Genomic DNA, 19,150 nt, shown 5'->3' on the forward strand with positions numbered 1-19,150 from the left:
TCCCTCCCTCTCTCTCCTATCCCCCTCTCTCACACGTGTATGGATGAGGACTCTAATCCTGTCTCATTGCTGACTCGCTCAGCTGTGTTGGGCATCAGTCCTGCTCCTATAACCCAAGAGCCCCCCCCCCCCCCACCCCCCTCGCAGAGTGGCCTTCTAAACTAAGGATGTTGAAGTGCTTAGTGCTCTAAGTGGTGCGAGGAAATCTGGAGAAGATCTGAGGGAAATGTCATTCTGACTTCTTTTTTTCAATTTTATTTCTTTCCATTTCATACAGACTACTCTGCGCCATCTGCTGTTGGCTTATTAGCATTTCATGCAAATATAACAACAAAGGAACTGTTTTCCTTTTCACACACACACACACACACACACACACACACACACACACACACACACACACACACACACACACAGGGTGTGTTCCAGTAGGATTTCCTCCATTACCCTCGCTCTCCACCTCAGTACGTAGTTCAGAAAGCAGACGATCCCCATTGAGATAGAGGTTGTTGTTTCTCGATCATTGAGTGAGTGCCCACGGGTGTTATTCTCTTCACCATTACACTGGTGGGGGGGCATCCACAGTAAAGTTTAACTTCCTCTGTGACCTTTATCACTTGAGCGGGACTTTTGAACATATTTCTGGGTCAAGAGGAGAGGAGGATATGAGTAGATATAGCAACATTAAAGTCCTGGGTTGCACATGTGTACACACACACACACACACACACACTCTTGCATTGCTACTGGTCGGTCTTTGTCCTTAAGTTCTAAGTGTTCAGTAAACGTAAAAGCAACTAAATTCTACTGGACCCCTGAGGTCTGTCCAGTGCAGCCTCTGAGGCTCTAGGGACGGGGGAGGGGGAGCCTTGGGCATGTATCGCCTGTGCTCTGTTTATCTTCATTTGCTTGAAGGTCAAGTGTTTGTGCATGTGTTGCCTAGGTGATGACCCACCTGCGCGTTATTGAGGAGCGGCTGAATCAGAGCCTGTCTCTGCTGTATAAGGTGCCCTACATCGCCGACGAGATCCAAGACGAGATTGGTGAGTGTGTGTGTGTGTGTGTGTGTGCGCATGCATTTGTCTGGGTGGATGTTTTTGTGTGGGGGCTGGTGTGCACAGGAATGCAAAATTAAGGAAGGAGTGATTGGTGAAAAGCAGGAGAGATTGTAATTAAATGAGAGTGTGAGAGCAAAGGTGGAAACCATTGTGCAGTTGAAGCAGCCCACTCTGCAGATGGAGTTCACGCTCAGCATCCACTGGTGACACCGCCATGTCATTTTGTCTTTGCTGCATGCAACACTAATGGAGGACTTTATAGTCTGGCCTCTTCTTCCTCAATCCCTAAAGATGAATACAAGCTCACCGCTGAGCACAGTCAGTCACCTGCACCTCCACAGAGGAACACGCTCACATGGCCATGATTACATCTGCTTAGAGAAGATTAGAGTGTTGGCACTCTGATCACACATGCCTGAACACCTCGCCTGCCCTTTGTCTCTGTCTCTCTCTCTCTTCCTGCCTGTCTCGCTCTGTCTCGCACTCTCACTTTCTCCCTCCAACTGTCTATTTGTCTTGTCTTTCTCTCTCTCTCTGTCCCTGTCTCTTTCTTCTCTTTTTTGGAGTTTAATGGAGCCAGCTTTTAAGGCTTTTGACTTATAAACACCCCTCACACACTGACTTCAAACACACACACACACACACACACACACACACACACACACACACACACACACTCAAAATGCACTCCCACAGAAATGGCCTGTGTTGTGTGTGGCATGCTGAATGTGTTCGTCCTACAGTGTCCCCATGGTCTCACCTTTGTCTGCTGTAGCAGGAGCCATTTGTCTTTCTTTTCAGCTAATTCTGCCTTCCATCTTCTGTGACTGGTTAGTGACGGGGGTAACAGAGTATGGTGTCAGAGATGAACCATGCATACATGGCTGACAGAACTGGGTCTGGCTGAGATTTGTCCTAAACAACCCAGTGGCAGTACACACAGTAGTGAAGTCTGCAGGGGAGCTGGCATTGCAGCCATGAGAGAGCTCTCACTGGTTAACTCAGTGGTTCCCAAAGTGGGGGGCGCGCCCCCTAGGTGGGGCGCGGAGCTATTGCAGGGGGGGGGCGGGAGCTTGGAAGTAAAACGTGCACATAGGGATGCACCGATTCCGATATTAATATCTGAAACAATTCTAGATCGGGTATCGGTGACAATGTGACCGATCCATAAAAACAGATCTATTCAGTCTAATTCTATGCTTGTATTGCTTGCTTTTCGGAGTTAATTCAACCTTAAATATCCACTCTGTCCCGGATAGAAGTGAACTTGGACAGTTAACAGGTGAGTGAAACACGAAGCACACAGAGGAGAGGTGAATCACTGACTCGTACTCGCGCTGGTGGTATTCCACTTAGTCTGTTTGTTTGCTGGTTGACCAAAATAAACCTGGGCTCCAGCACTACTTGACTGTTCATACATGAACTGGTGAGTTGTCCAAAGCTCATTGAATGCGTTACTTACAGAAATGAAATAAAGATAAAATGGTCTGAGTCGGTCTACGGCAGAAAGTTAAAAAAACAATAATATTCCATACGCGCACTCAACTCGCTCCCTTAAAGAGACAGTACACATATTTCTGGCTCTTACATACTTTGTGCTCTGCGTGATGTCTGCGCTTGCAAACTAGCCGCATATGTATTGCTGTTTCTCTTATTTCATCTCATTATTTATTTTAAATTATATTTAGAATTCTTGAACCATTTAAAAGGTTTTTTGCAGTTTATTTTTTTCATGTTTTACCAAAGTTGTGAACCTATTGTTTTTGTAAGTTTCAGATTATTTGGTATTATTTATTTTACATTCAATGTTATATTCATAATTGCACTGACTGAACAAATGCAAGTTGTGTTGTTTTTACATATTTATGTGTGTTTAAGTGTGCTATACTGGTGCAGAGTTTTCAATAAACTTGTAATTCAGTATGTCTGTGTAAAAAAAAAATGTTTTAAGTCGATTCAGCACAGTTTTACTCTATCAGATTGGTATCGGATCAGTATCTGCCGATACTAAGCCTCAGATATCTGAATCGGTATCAGAAGTGAAAAATGTGAATCGGTGCATCCCTAGTCAATATGGGGGGGGGATATTCTCATCTACTAAAGGGGGGCACGGCAGAAAAAGTTTGGGAACCACTGGGTTAACTCATCTCAGTTACCTCACTGGGTTAACTCATGTCAATTAAGGCTCTCACACTGGGTTAACTAATCTCGGTTAAGTCTCTCACACTGGGTTAACTCATCTCTGTTAAGGCTCTCACACTGGGTTAACTCATCTCTGTTAAGGCTCTCACACTGGGTTGACTCATCTCTGTTAAGGCTCTCACACTGGGTTAACTCATCTCAGTTAAGGTTCTCTCACTAGATTAACTCATCTCAGTTAAGGCTCCCTCAGTGGGTTAGCTCATCTCAGTTACAGCTCTCTCACTGGGTTTAGCTCCTCAGTTAGAGCTCTCTCCTTCTCTCACTCTCTCCTGCTCGGTCTTGCTCTTTCACCCTCTGTCCATCTCAGACGATCTTCTCCAGGAGCAGAAGGCGGACATGGACCAATTCCTGTCCTCTATCTCTGAGTCTCAGCCTGATGTCACCGTCTCCTCTGAGGAGAGTGTGGAGGTACCAGCGTTTGAGGGCAAACCCTTCCGCCCTTTCCAGGTTACCTCCCTAGGTTCACGACCAGAACCCGAGGGTGAGCACCTACTCCAAACATCTCCCACTACTGGCCCTTATGTGAATAATTGCTTATAGCCTAAGCTCACTTTTTACAACAGATATTTTATGACAGATTGTAGGTAAGGCAGAGAAAGACTGGGGCTATTGGTGTCCTTTACCTAGAACTTTCATAATCCTCTTGATATATTAAACACTTTAATACCATGTTAAGATGAAACGGCATATTTTTCAGCAGTTCTCAGAATCCGTGTTCATAAGTGGGTACCATACAGAGCTGGATTCTGTCAACAATATAAATTTAAAACTAGATTACCCTACCATTAAGGGGTGCTCTTGAGTCAGGAGCATTTGGGGTGACAGAATGCAGGTAGGTGCAGTGTTGTAGTATGGGCAGTGAGGGAAAGAGTGTGGTAATGCTGGGTCATAATTGAACTGTAGGCAAGGCACTTTGAGAAACCTCTGTCTGCCTGACCACCAGCTGGCCAATCGCTAAACTTTCCGAACTTTCTAGAAAAGCCCAAAGAAAAATAAATAGCCAAACACCAGGGAAAATTGCTCTGCAAATTGCACAAACTGAATAGAAAACAGAAGAAAATATAACCAAGATATTGGCCCCCTGGAGTGTTTTTGCTACCACCAGGCTAATTTAGACCCCTCCCCCTCTGCTCTTGGTTTTCTTTAACGGGTTGTTTTTTGTGCCGGAAGCTTCCAGAAGGACTCCTCTTTCTGTTGTTCTCCACAGCTTGTTCACCCTCACTGTTCCTCTGCTCACCTGGGTTTCTCTTGTTTTCTCTTTTCCTTTTTTCCTGCCAATCTTTTTCTCTTTCTTCCTCCTGTGCATTTGCGCAATACCTAGGCGATCTCTCTGAACCCCTACGCGCCTTCAAGAAAGGTGGGTCTGTGTTGCTGGGTCACCTCTGCATCTCTCTCTCTCTCTCTCTCTCTCTCTCTCTCTCTCTCTCACCCTCTCACCTCTGCAGTCTTAACATCTGTTCTGAGCTTTTGTTTTGTTTTGTCTCTTCTTTTCCTGAGTTATGTGCTCATCTGTGAATCTCTTCCTTGCCTCCCTGTTTTCTGACTTTAGTATGCTTTCCACTCCCACCCCGCCCCCACCTTTTGCTGTCTTGTCTTTCTTGTCAGCCATCTTGTTATTTCTTTGCTGAGTCACTCCCTGTAGAAAGAATGTGCCTAGCCCCTCCCTGCCCGTGAGAGTGGCTCTTGCCTTTGTTAAGCTGACTCATTGGTTTGAGTGTGTGGCAGCAGGGGGCCACAAAAGAAGCAGCAAAGGGGCAGTAGAGAGGAAGCACTGTGCACCATGGCCATCACAGTGGCAGGCTGGCACAAAAAGCCAATGTCAGCACCTTCTCATGTCCCTGCTTATAATTATAGAATACAATACCTTTATGTATGAAGCACCTGTTTTAAACAAATGGTTTACTAAGTTGTTTAGAGAAAAAAGATTAGTTAAAGATAAATAAAAGAAAATGCCAGTGGACATAATATTTATTACATAATATTTATTAGGAAATAAATGAGAAATAAAGTATAGCAAAAAATTTAAAAGCAGGAAAAATGGAGTATTCTAATTTCATACTGCCATCCAGAGTGAAACCTTTTAGCTTTCTTCTTAAATGTATGTAGATCAGCTCTCATGCCATCTCAGGAAACAGGAGTTTGGGAACATGGCCGCAGAATGCTTTAGGAGGTGGCATGATATTTTTTTATTGGCTGATCTGAGGGCCGTCTGCGCTCTTTAGTCGGGTGGAGGGCACCAGCAGCATGTTTTTATCAGCTGATCTGAGGACCTTTTAGGGTACATGCCCCTCTTTAGTGTGTTTAGGTAAGACCTTGTAATGGATCTGCTTTTCATAATCGTCTGTGGTGAGGTTCGTCTCACATTGGCTATGTTGCACAGATGACAGCCTTCGTTCTAACATCAAATTTAGAACTGCTCTCACCAAGCGCAATGTAGTACTCATGACTAGTCAAATATTTCTAGAACCAGTTCAGGATTTCAGTTAAATAAATCAAGTCTTGTGAGACTTTTAGACAATGGTCAACTGTTAACAAATCACAGTACTCAAGATGCAGGTTCAACCGGTTTCCACGCTTCCTTTATCTAGGCATCAGGTGCGATGACAAAGTGGCCGACCAGTCACACTAATCATAAGTGATTAGAGAATCCAAGACCTGGATTTCGATTCGAGGTCCAGATTTAAATACTGCCGAGTTAAGACCTTGAGCAGTTTCTATGTTCTGATATACTCTGAAGCTAGAAAAGTCTTAAGTCAGTTCAATAAATTGTAAGTAGCCTTGTAATTGAAGATATGCCACTTTCTGAGCAATCTTTACAAAGAACAAAATATTGGAGATCTGTTTCCAATTAGGGAAGATTTACACAGACTAATTTACTCTTCGTCCAGAACTGGGTCAATATGTTTTGAGACTTATTTGTGTAAATTCCTTGTTTAAGTGACTGATTAACAATATTTGCAATGTCATTCAGCACTAAAATAAAAACGTTGCATCAATAATAGTAAAAATTAATTTAGGGATTTGTTAATCTATTGATAAGGTTTGAGTAGTTGAGTTGAGTTTGCATATTTAAGAATTTCAAAGTGAACAGTGATCTTAGTCAGCCTGTTCCTGTGTTGCTTTCCTGCTGTCTCTCTTTAACCCAATTATTGAGGTAGTTTTGCCACTTTTAGAAGTGCTTTGCCCCTGTATAGTTGCTAGAGGTACAGTAGTATTCATAAAAACTCTGTCTTAATGTAAATCCATTGATCAGACTTTCACAAGTTAGTGCCTTAACAGGATTGAGTGAGTTCAAAGGATTACAACAATTTGTCACAGTCATCTGTAAAGTAGCAATTTGTATGAGTTTTCTTAATTGTTTAAAAATTGAAAACTTTCAAGAGAACTTCATGGAATGGGTTTCCATAGTCGAGCAGCTGCATACAAGCCATACATCACCAAGTGCAATGCAAAGCGTTGGATGCAGTGGTGTAAAGCACACCGCCACTGGACTCTAGAGCAGTCGGGGTGCGTTCTCTGGAGTGAAGAATCGTGCTTCTCCATCTGGCAGTCTGATGGATGAGTCTGGGTTTGGCAGTTGCCGGGAGAATGGTACTTGTCTGACTGCCTTGTGCCAAGTGTCAAGTTTGGTGGAGGGGGGATAATGGTGTGGGGTTGTTTTTCAGGAGCTGGGCTTGGCCCCTTAGTTTCAGTGAAAGGAACTCTGAATGCTTCAGCATACCAAGACATTTTGGACAATTCCATGCTCCCAGCTTTGTGGGAACAGCTTGGAGCTGGCTCCTTCCTCTTCCAACATGACTTTGCACCAGTGCACAAAACGAGGTCCATAAAGACACAGATGGCAGAGTCTGGTGTGGACGAACATGACTGGCCTGCACAGAGTCCTGACCTCAACCCAATAGAGCACCTTTGGGATAAATTAGAGCAGAGACTGAGAGCCAGGGCTTCTCGTCCAACATCAGTATGTGACCTGACCTCACAAATGCACTTCTGAAAGAATGTTCAAATATACCCATAAGCACTCTCCTAAACCTTGTGGACAGTCTTTCCAGAGTTGAAGCTGTTCTAGCTTCAGGGTGGACCAATGTCGTATTGAACCCTATGGATTAGGCATGGGATGTCACTTAAGCTTATATGTGAGTCAAAGATGAGCGAACACGTTGGGCAATATAGTGTATGAATCTATGGTGTAGCCATGTTTTATGTGTAGGGACATATTATATTGCTGAATTTCTTTGACATCACATACGATCTTTAGTAGCAGGATATGTGGGCTTGTCAACATAGATATTGAAATCACCATTGAGTAAAATATGATCATTATTAAAGTCAGTCATATTTTGTTTTGCTAACAGCTCACTAAATTCCTCAAGAGACCTGGGTCCTTGTTTATGGGGATATTGTAGGGTTTCACTGTTTTACTGTATGTTTAATGGAAGATATTGAAACATGCTTTAATCACCAAAGCATATGTTGCTATGAATAATGTACGCTACTTGCCCAAATCTTTTATTAACCCCAGAACACAAAGAAAGCAATATTGAGTTCAGGCTGATTGTCATTTTCTCTGCTGAGCCAGGTTTTATTCAGAAAGATGAATCTTCAGTTGTCTTATTGTGAAGGCTTTCTTGGCTAATGATGCAGTGTTAAGAACAGCATTGTATAAAACATGACATCAGTTTGTTTGCTGGGTTTTAACATAATCAAGTTAAATTTGACGAAAGCATAATGAATCTTTCATATAAGCCCCAGAATAAAGTGCATATGCGTTATGTATCTGCATGACTCCAGTGAGGGAGTGTTTTCCAGAGAATGATGTAACAACAAAGAACATTTTAATTGTTTACTGTTGCATCACTGTCTGGGAAACACTGCCGTGTTGGTACATTTGGAGTCTTTAAGTGCTGTGCTGCTTTGGTTGCAAAGCTAATGAAGAACCTCTGTCTGAAACGTCCTGTTTCTCTGGAAACTTAATGTACATTACTACGATCTCTCTCTCGCTCTCTCTCTCTCTCTCTCTCTCTCTCTCTCTCTCTCTCACACACACACACACACACACACACACACACACACACACACACATATATATATATTACACACACAGACTTCTCTGCCGAAGTCTGGCTGTCTGCCCATAGGCACTCAGCATTCATTTGCTCGAGTGCTTTAGTTAATTATTATTCTCCTCAGTCTTCCTGTCACTCCCCTTCTCTGGACAGGAGGAGCACTCTGATTTAGCAGCCTGTCACCAGCAGTGCTGGTTCTGAAGACCTGCAGTCAGGTGTAAAATTGGCTGAATTTTTCTACCCTGTTCCCCTCACAACCTGAGCTAAATACCCCCCAGTGCTCTGGATTAGCCATCAGCCCCATTTCACTTCAGTCCATCAGCTCTGTGTAATCTATAATCCACAGGTGCTGTGGGGGAGGGCAGAGTGATTGGGTTCCGTGTTACTGAGAGGGGTTGGAGATTTGGAAGGCCCGTCCACATAAAGCCTGAGGGCGGGTCATCCATATGTACAACCCCCTTTGGTATATTTTGAGCACCATTTAACCAGATTTCTCAGTTGTATTTATCTGATTATACACTGCGGCCCCCAGACCAGCCCTTGCCCCTCTCCCTCAGGACAACGAACCCGAGTGTAAGGGCGAGTACAGGAGGGCCCCGCACTAAAATCCTGTCCCCCTGCTAAAATCCTGGCCACCTGCAAAGCTATTACTGTCAGATTTCTGAACCATGACGCGTCCTCGGCTGTGCTGAGCACAGTGTCACTAGACTGAGGTTTTAATAAGATGATGCAGTGTGGTGTTAGCTTTGTCATGCTACCTGCTGACTGTTGTAACCAAAACTGTCTCCCTCTCCAAACGCACGTTTGGGTTTTCATGTTGGGACTGATGCTGTCTTGCTGGTGTGGGTGTACATTCAAATGAATTTGCTTGGTAGTCTGTCTGTCTGTTTATTTATGGTACGAAGCATCGGCAGAATTTTGTGGAATTTCACCCGCCCCTAACTAACTTAAGCTTTAGTGTAGGAAGGAGGATTTGTAATGAGGAAGCAGGAATTTCTTGTTAACATTCCTGATGTGTTTAATATGCTAGAAAATGTCAACAAGAAAACAAACTGAAAATAAAAGAAAACAAAAAATGTGTTTACTGATTATTGGAGTAATTATCCAGCTGTGGTCTATGCAGTTTAAGGAAATCTGGGTCACATTTAGTGTGACTGACCCAGTCAGTGCAGGTGCAGAAAAACACATCCAGAGTCCACAAATGGATATTGTGAGGGCAACATACGTGTGCCTGCGTGTGCGTGTATGTATATGTGCGACTTACTGCTGTGTTCTGGTCACAGGCTCAGGGATGAATAGTGTAGATGGCTTGATTGGAGCTGAGGAGAAGATCATCAACAGCAAGAACCAAATTGATGACCATGTGGTAAGTCTCCCATGACCCTGGATCTAACCCTTACAGTAGCCCCATGACCCTGGATCTAACCTTAATCGTAGTCCCATAACCCTGGATCTAACCGTAATTGTAGTCCCATAACCCTGGATCTAACCGTAATTGTAGCCCCATGACCCTGGATCCAACCATAACAGTAGCCCCATGACCCTGGATATAACCTTACCAGTAGTCCCATAACCCTGGATATAACCTTACCAGTAGTCCCATAACCCTGTATCTAACCCTAACCTAAACCCCAGCCTCATATGCCTGGGTTCTCTATGTTCCTGCATCCATCTGCCCAGGAGGAGCCAGGGACCGAATGCATGACCCTGTGCCCTAGTGCCCCAGTGCTCCTCCCCCAATGCCCTTGCCGTTTTGTGTGCATGCATGCATGTTTAGCATCGTGTGGAGAAAGTCAGAAGTGTGTTAGCTCACACTTCAACTCCTGAAAGTACACTAAGCGATCATCATACACTCTCATTGCAGGCCTGAGTGATTAACTGCAAGGTTGTCCTCAGTTACGCCCTGGTTTCTATTCACCTGGTCCGCTACAGGACGTAGGCACTGGTGTATTTATGAGAACACTATTTGTCTGCACTATACAGCATTCCTCTACACACCGTTTGTGTGTGCTAACTGCTCCCAGCATTTTCAACATTAGTTTGTTTAGTCCTGCAGTTCTCACATGCACCTGCACGCACACAAGCTCGTCCACCAAGCACCCCACCCCCCTCCACCCACACCCACACACGTGTGCTTACATACAGGCCTTCACCCACGTTCTCTCTCACCCATTCTGCCAGAGTGAGTAACTGTGGCTGCCCTGTCTGTGTTGACAGGTGATTGATGAGACAATGGATGTTAAAGAAGTGATTTACAGTGCTGAGAAAGTCAGCGTTTTGAATGGTGTTGATCCTCTGGTGAGTATACTGCCCTCCAGTGGCCACTGGGTGGAACTGGAAGCTATTGCAGTCTATGACAGTAGACTTCAGGGGCAAATCCAGGGACCTGATCAGTTCTGTTTATGACGGAGCTGTGACCAGACAGAGATCTGTTGTGCGTCCTGCTGGAGTGCTGTGTTGGAGTGCACCGCATGTGTCTGCATGGGAATGTAGCCTATGTGAGATCGAGCTCATCTCGGTCACTTCCGCCCCAGACTGCTCGGGGACGGCCTGCAGTGACTCCCTCCCGTTCTCTCAGCATGTCCTCCCGGTCCTCTGCCCTCTTAGATTACCACTGCCTTTATTTATACCCAATATGGAATCTGAGTACGGAGCTATGTTTGTCTCTGATACCGTGTGGCATTACAGGTTTGACCTGCCATCCTGTTTAATGGGGCCTGTCTGACTCTCACTAGTTTTGACACTGGTGGAGATGTAAAGGTTGTTTGTGTTTTGTGAGGTGTTTAACTTGGCTGAGCTTTGTCATGCACTGATGCCCACGGGCCCGTGGTTTGTTTTTCTTACAGTTTAGTCGTGTAGGAGACCAAGAGACACTCCATCCCCTGGGGGAGGAGTTTAGCTTTGGGAGCAGCGCTCTGATTGGGCTGTTGGTAATTGCAGTGGCCATAGCAACTGTAATTGTGATCAGCTTGGTGCTGCTGAGGAAGAGACAATATGGCACTATCAGCCATGGTATTGTAGAGGTGAGTCTTAGACACATGCGCGCACACACACACACACACACACACACACACACACACACACACACACACACACACACAGCTTTATAGTATGACAATCTTGTCTTTATAGGCCATTTGTAATATGTAGTGAAACAAAATAGGGTACCACAATGATGTGTAATACTGCGTTGTGTCAGGTTGACCCTATGCTGAGTCCTGAGGAGCGCCACCTGAACAAGATGCAGAACCATGGCTACGAGAACCCCACCTACAAATACCTGGAACAGCTGCAGATCTAGCCTGGGCCACCAGGGGGCATCAGAGGGCTGTGGAAGGGTGATTGTACTACTGACCAATAATAAAACTGCTCTCTTTAGATCATTTCCTGCATCAGAAGTACATATTCTTGTTCATTAAGAAACAAAAAAACCCAGTTGTTTAATACTGCTACTGCTGTATCATGGGGCTCTGCTTCTGTTCTTTTACGTTCTTCTTTTTTAACGGCGATGTAGTCAATTTTTTAAACCTGGAATATGATTTTGAACATTAATTGTGAATTGATCATCAGTACATGAGATGAGAACATGTCAATATTTTATGGTCATTATAATAAGTGGAAATATTTTTCGGAGCACAATTCAAATCAAGAAAATCATAAAGAAATAAAAGTCCACAATCGGAATGAAGAAATTTCACTTTATTTTTGCCATCGTCGTGTTTCATGATTGCCTTGTTTTTCTTTTCAATAGATTGCTTGTATATGAAGGTTATTTGTACCAACTTAAATGTATAGTGAATCAAAACGAGAAAATATGATACCTGAAATGATTTTCTTTATGTTCTTTAATATTGCAAATTATATAAATATATGAATATAAAGTAGATGTTCTATTTCCTCATAGATTTCCAGAGCTTAAATGCTGGCTGGGATAAGAGTTTTAAGTGCTACGGCTTGTGAACGAGTCTGGTGGGACCAAATGTGTGGTGCTGTCATGATTGTAGCACAGGGTCCGCGTGTGCTCACATACTGGGTTCACGTTTGTGGCGTGGGGCTCGCCCCTGCTCACGTGCTGGGCTCACGTTTGTGGCATGGAACCCGCACCTGCTCATGCGCTGGACGTTTGCTGGACGGGGCTTGTGCCTGCTCACATTTGTGGCACAGGGTTCGTGCCTGCTCACGTGCAGGGCTCATGTTTGTGGCACGGGGCCCATGCCTGCTCATGTACTGGGCTCACATTTGTGGGACGGGGCTCGCGGCTGCTGATGTGAGAGGAGGGCTAGTGTATGTTGCAGATGTTGGTCAGGACCTCTGAGGTTGTTTATTGGTGAAGTGTGACAGGTTCTGCCAGCCACAATGATACCATGACAACTCCACATATTTGGGTTGTTTGATGGTGCCCATTTTTTAGAGCTGGTTTTCGTGAGCACTGAAGCAGCAAAGGACAGGACCAGGGGCCTCTACTCTGACATATCTAATAGAAGCCCTCAAACCTCCTCATGTGAATCCCTCTACACACACACACATGTACATGCACACAGAATCTCCAACTCTCTTACAAACACCCACACACATCACGACTGTAGTTTGGACCCAGTGAAGGTTGATACTAGATAATTTACCATTCGGGCTGTTTAAGATCTACTCAACAAGGTTGTGGGTTGACGGCTGAGGGCAGTATTTTGCATAACAAATCAGGCAGTTGTTTGAAGCAACCATGATTCTAGCGTGTGAGGTCAGCTGTTTGCAGTGTGTTCAACACAAACAGAATCAGAGTGACGCAGAGGGACAGCCCAGGGGCTGTGTATGGAGTGATCAGTTTGTTTGTGACATTTGAGATAAACCAGTTTCACTTTCAATGTTCTGAACATTAAAACATCTGGGTTGTATTCTCTCTCTTAGTAATCTGTATGCCTGTATAATTGATGTTGCAATCATGGCTTTTAAAGAGGACACCCTGTGGTCTGTATTGTTCTTATATCTAATGATCTGATACATGATATATATTTTTAAGTTTGATCTTCTTTTCAGTTTCTTACTTCTTCTTGTGACAGTATTTCTGTATGTGACTCACTCTCTATGCACCCAAATGGCTTTGATCCTGACCCCTGCAACTGCCTGCTGGACTGTGGGACTGGAAGGGGGAGGGGGTACTAATATAAGATGCATATATAGGTAGCAAAACATGATCGACTTCAGTTGATATGGCTTTGTGGTTACAAATTGGAAACACATCAATAAACTCACTACTTCCACACAGGCATGGTTTGGTCTCTCTTGTTGTGTGTGTGTGTGTGTGTGTGTTTTATTTGGTTTTTGTGTGTTTTTTTTAATAGAAGTTCTTTGTGATTGGCATGGCTCATTAAGAGCATGTTCTTGTGTGTAGTGAACCAGCCGCATGTCTATAGTGTGACAGCATAGTATTAAAAACCCTCACTGAGTCTCTGAAAAATATTTGCCTCTGAAAAACAAACACACAAGTCCCTGTCCTAGTAATTGTTACGTCTTGCATGCCAAATGTCCCATGTTTCAGCTGAATTAAGTGGCATTAAAGCTGAATTCGTTTCAACCAAAGAACAAGAAATCTGGAGTAATACTGCAGAGCTGTGTTGATACTCTGTAAAGGGGAGTGGTTGGAAAAGTGGGGTTTCTGGACCTTTAGGTGATATATGCTCAGTGTAGACAACGCTTTAAAGCACACCATCCATCAGGATAAACAGGAGGATGTCCAGTAGCATAATTAGGACATTCTGGTCCTTTGTGCAAAATTAAATCAGTGCTTAATTACTATTTTTAGTCTTAATTAAGTATAGGCTCATAAGGCAGGTACTCGGGGGAGGATTGTGTAATGTGCAAAATCTTCAATGATAGGCCAAACCCTATCTGTCATTTTCAGTGGTCAAAACAGCCAAACCATCCTGTTTTCTCAAGTAAGCTCTTGTGCTTGAATTTGAGCAGCATTTCACCCCATCAAAGGTACATCAGAACACATGAAAACCCAAATGCTCATCTCACATTAACCTAAACATTTATGCCTGTCTAAGGTTCTTTAGTTGTTCAGTTCTGTCCAATCTTTTCCCTTTACTTGCAGAGCAACCCCAAATCAAAAGACCAGAGTCGATAGTAATCAGAAGCGCTCTAGTTTATTATGAGCAGATGAATTTGTAGGTGTGCGTGAGCAAAAAGGTAACTGGTGCAGGGAGGGGAAAGCAGAATGTGTGTATGTGAGAGAGAGAGAGAGAGAGAGAGAGAGAGAGAGAGAGAGAAGGTCAGAGGGGTGAGAGTAATAGAGCTGGTGGAGAGCAGCTGGAGATTAGCCAACTGCTAACAGTTATCAGTTCTACTGATATGAGGGAAGTAGAATGCGAGATCAGAGAGGTCAGCCGCTTGTAAAGAGTGCAGAACATCAAAAACAGGGTGGGGGTGATCTGGGCAGGCCATGGCTGAAACAAACACATTCTAGACTAAGTCCATTCTTCTTTATACTTAATTCTTAAATCTTACAACCTGGTATTTGGAGCTGGTAGTTGATCCTGGTAGCTTGGCAGTTGGACACAGTGTGAAGCACTGGACTGTGGGATTAAAGGGGACAAAGCAAAAGCAAGTGAAGGGGTCAACTAAGTGATGGGGAGTGGTGCAGGATGATGATTGGCCAAGGAGTGTGTGGGATGGCTGGATGGTGGACAAGGTGAAACAAAGGGCCCACCAAGAGCGTCTGAGGGCAAGTCAGACGATGGAGTGTGGGCCTAGACGGATGAGCCCGGTGGCTGGTAGACGCAGGTCTCTGTCCATCGTCAATCCCCTTTTCTTTTGTAGTCCGTGATGGCACAATGCAGCAATGGGTTTCCTCTCAAATTCTCTCACTCTTCTGGAATCAGGACTGCCCTGCTCGGTGGAAGATAGTCGTGTGCCATGGTTACAGCAAGGGCTGTAATCTCAAGACACACTTGAATGGGTGAACCCAGTGGAGGCGTTTTGGGCATACTCTGCCCAGGGCAGGTACATGTTCCAGGTGTCTGGATGTTCTTTGCATTGTATGCAAATGAATTTGCCCAGCTACACATTCACCCTCTCAATCTGTCTTTTTGCTTGCGAATGATACCTGTATATTAGGCTCACCATCATGTTCAGTTTGTCCAAGAACCCCCGCCATACCCGCAATGTAAATTGTACCCTTCTGTAGGATAGAGTATCCTCTGACAGGCCAAACTGACAGACTGTATGCTAGAATAAGCATCCAGTGCTGTGTGGAGAGCTGTGAGCAGGATGAATCGCATCATTTTAGAAAAGTGGTCAACACCAGAGAGAATAGATAAAGGTGGTGTTACTGTCTGACATATGGATATCCGTAGGTTGTGAGTAGGGCCTCTTGAGATTGGGCAGTGGGAGCAGGTTTCCTGTAGGTGGAGATCATGGGGTCTTGCTTCAGGCACATGCTGTACAGGAAGCTACATGAGCGGTGATGTCACATTGCCTAGAAGGCTGCTTGTAGCATTTCACCTGGATGGCCAGTCCCCAAGGAAGACTGTGCCCATGTGATGACAGAGGCACTGGAATGGGACCTACATCCTGGGCATTGAGGATATGAGTTGGTTAGTTTGATCCAGGTTCCATGGTCTATGGTTCCTTGGAAACAAGAGGAAGGATGGGGTCCTGGCTGGTGGGTGTAGCCTCTGGGTCACACTGATAAGGGGCTGGTAGGCAAAAAATGGCTGCCATGGTACCGTGAAAACCTTACAGCACTCCAAGCCATAAGCAGTGGCAGTGTAGCAGTGTGGTAGAATGGAGAACCAGAGCGCTGAAGGAGCCCTGCACAAAACCTCCAGCACCGGGAGCTTATGGAGACACCCTCCAAACAGCTGGCTAGTCTGTGCAAGCTGGATTCAGCTCCTGGCTTTGATCAGACAACAATGATCAGGCATGGTGCCATGTAGGCTGATAGCCTTGGTTAATGATATATAACTTGCTGTGCTTCCTTCAAAAGGCTTTACAACACAGATGTGAGATATAAGGGTCAAACACAGGAGCAGGTGGAAGAGCACGTCATATCTCCTTATGAAACCCTGCAACGCAAACCTAAGGCTACATGAGTTACCCAAACCGATAGAACAGTACACACTTATCTTAGGAGGGTTTCTTGGCCTGCTATAATCTGCAATTTTTGGAGTCCAGACATCACTGCATTAAGTGGTATTAAACCATATATGACTGCATTGAGTAATGTAGGCAATCGTGTGCTAAATATCTTACTGTTTCAAAATCACTTTAAAATGTGGATCATCACACAGCAACACCTAATGGGGTTTATCTTTATATGAAAGATATTGAGTTTGGTCAGTGTCTAATGTCATTATTACAATACAGATTTGTACAGAATAGTAAAACGCTGTCAGGCTACAACTCCACTGCAGACAACGAAAGACAGCAGAACAAAGACAATCAGGAGGGGGATGGGGGAAGTTTACCAAAAATGACCAAACATGAAGACAAGACAGTATAAGGTGCACAGACAATATAAGGTGCAAAGAACAAACGACCAGATAGGTTGAGGTATTAAATTTAGCAGCAAAAGTCAAGTGCACGTGTAACAGACTTAGGTGTGAAATGGTTTGACAGATATTTAGGAGTGATCAGTTTAACCGCTTGTTGGTAGAAACTGTTCCTAAGTCTGATGGTTCTGGCTCGGATGGTCCGGTACCTCTTCCCAGATGGCAGTGTCTGGAACAGGAACTGGCAGGGGTCAGAGAAAATGTTCCTGGCTTTCCTCAGACATCTTTTATTGTAAATATCCAGCATGGATGGGAGTGTTGTTGCAGTGATGTGCTGGGCAGTTTTCACCACCCTTTTGCGAGCCTTGTGTACAGCAGCTGTGGCACTGCCATACCAGACTGTAATGTGTTTTGTTCTCTATACTATATTGCAGTAGCGAACCGTGACCATTAAACCTGGGCCCGCTCCCACCCCCGAAAAAAAATTGTTTCCTTTCCTAATTAACTGCAATAATAAAAAAATAAAAAAAACTGAGACGACAGTATAGCTTTAGAAACGCAATAAACAATAATATCTGTACTAGATAACTTCTTAAGCAAAATAAGGTTCCAACAAAATAAGGTTCACAGCTCCGTGTTCCTCCGGAGCGGAATATGTAAACAACGCGCACGAGGGCATCAAAGGACTGAATCGAAACTAGCTAGCGGTGGTACGCTAACGCTAATTTATTTGCTTATATTTTTGTGATTGTTTAGATGTCGATTGTCAAACTGTAAGTAGATCAAATAAAATTGGATAAATTATTTATATTTATGTTTTAAGAATATTTTAGGACCTCTGAGAGGGCGTAGAGGGCCCTGACGGTTCCCCACTGCTATATTGTCAATCACATCAGATACTGTTACATGATGACATTTGTCACTTGCTATTGCTTCATTGGTCATTGTTTAGAGATCATTTACATGTAAACTAGGGTCATATTTTTGTATAAGCTGTTTCTTTCGTCAACCATGTCAGATGGGACTGTCACCTCTCCCATGGCAAAATAGGGGCCTGTTTGTAACAGATGGTCTTATGACCACAAGAGTCTTTGAGGTTAGCAGAGGTTAAACTGTTCTGGAATGTTCAAAAGACTGCATTTCTCATTGCAAAAACATTAGTGCATTTTAAAATTAAGGTCTAAGAAGAATGTAATTACAATCACTGACATAAATCACGTTGGTCTTATCATGATGTGCAGTTTCACTGTGTAGTGGAATCTGACGAGTAGTGCACACTCCTTATCACCATGGTTCCTCCGTTAACTTATTCGTAGTAGGAAATTATGTACTTACAAACCCCGGATACCCAGAATAGGAGAGTTGATGTCAGAACAAGAGCAGGTGGCACTATGGCAGGGATGAGGGATGTGTTGGGGACCCTGGGATTGAGTCCTGCTGTGACTCGTTGCCAGACAGAATGCATGTGAGGGAGGCAGATTGAGCCCGTTCACTTACTGCACATGCACACACTGAACTACGAGTGTGTACGCAGTCTGTGTGTTTGAAAATAGAGGGGCAATGTCGTACATTGTGCTGTAAATACGGACATGAGTTCAGAACGTCAGCGCTGACTGATAAAGGAAGTGGTGACAGAAAGAGTACGGTGGCAACGAGGATGTTCATTCCGCTGTCTGTACTCAGGAAAAACACTGCTCTGTCTTTAACATAATCAAGTTAGATTTGACAAAAGCATAATAAATCTTTCATATAAGCCCCAAAATAAAATAGTGCACATGCGTTATGTATCTGCATGACTCCAGTGAGGGAATCTATCTATATATGATGAAGATTTCGTGTGCATAACTGCAGTGTATTTAGATAAGATACGTAGAGATATTCTTTCTGAGATTGACTAGACATATACCAAATATATTATTCTGCATGACCTGCAAAAGGCCTAACATTTGTACCTTTGTTTAATAACATTAAATGTTGTTTGTCGTTTAATGACACAATGTTTGTTCCAATGTTCACATGCTCACTATAATAAATATGACCAAGATATACTGTATATCAATATATACATGATATTGTAAACCATGACTTTTCTAAATATAAATCAACCAATTCTTCCAATTGAATTTGAAGCACTAAATCTTTATATTAATTCCTGTGAACGAGAAATTATTAACGTACATTTTAACAAACCTACTAAGGAAGAATACTCTGCCCTATAGAATGTAAGCAAAAGGAGTGATACTGTAATTAAACCAGCTGATAAAGGTGGAGCTGTTGTTGTCTGGAGAAAAGACCTTTAAGAAGGAAGCAATCAACCACCTTTCTGACAACACTT

The 19,150-nt window shown here is 43.7% G+C and overlaps 1 protein-coding gene across 9 annotated transcripts in view; it reads left to right on the forward strand.

Annotated features, from left to right (window-relative positions):
- Positions 1-13,583, forward strand: part of aplp2 (amyloid beta (A4) precursor-like protein 2) — a 63,665-nt gene extending 50,082 nt beyond the window's left edge. For 2 of the 9 annotated variants that reach the window (XM_076994179.1, XM_076994177.1), the window contains exons 12-18: positions 944-1,043; positions 3,568-3,741; positions 4,582-4,617; positions 9,610-9,692; positions 10,544-10,624; positions 11,173-11,349; positions 11,526-13,583. In XM_076994179.1, coding sequence (XP_076850294.1) covers positions 944-1,043; positions 3,568-3,741; positions 4,582-4,617; positions 9,610-9,692; positions 10,544-10,624; positions 11,173-11,349; positions 11,526-11,627 — 753 coding nt within the window. In that variant the 3' untranslated portion in view covers positions 11,628-13,583. The remainder of the gene's footprint in view (positions 1-943; positions 1,044-3,567; positions 3,742-4,581; positions 4,618-9,609; positions 9,693-10,543; positions 10,625-11,172; positions 11,350-11,525) is intronic. The other 7 variants (XM_076994181.1, XM_076994180.1, XM_076994185.1 and 4 more) reach the window with 5 other exon arrangements.
- Positions 13,584-19,150: the final 5,567 nt, after the last annotated feature.

The sequence above is a fragment of the Brachyhypopomus gauderio genome, chromosome 2 (assembly GCF_052324685.1).
Source record: "Brachyhypopomus gauderio isolate BG-103 chromosome 2, BGAUD_0.2, whole genome shotgun sequence".
Classification (NCBI taxonomy): domain Eukaryota; kingdom Metazoa; phylum Chordata; class Actinopteri; order Gymnotiformes; family Hypopomidae; genus Brachyhypopomus; species Brachyhypopomus gauderio.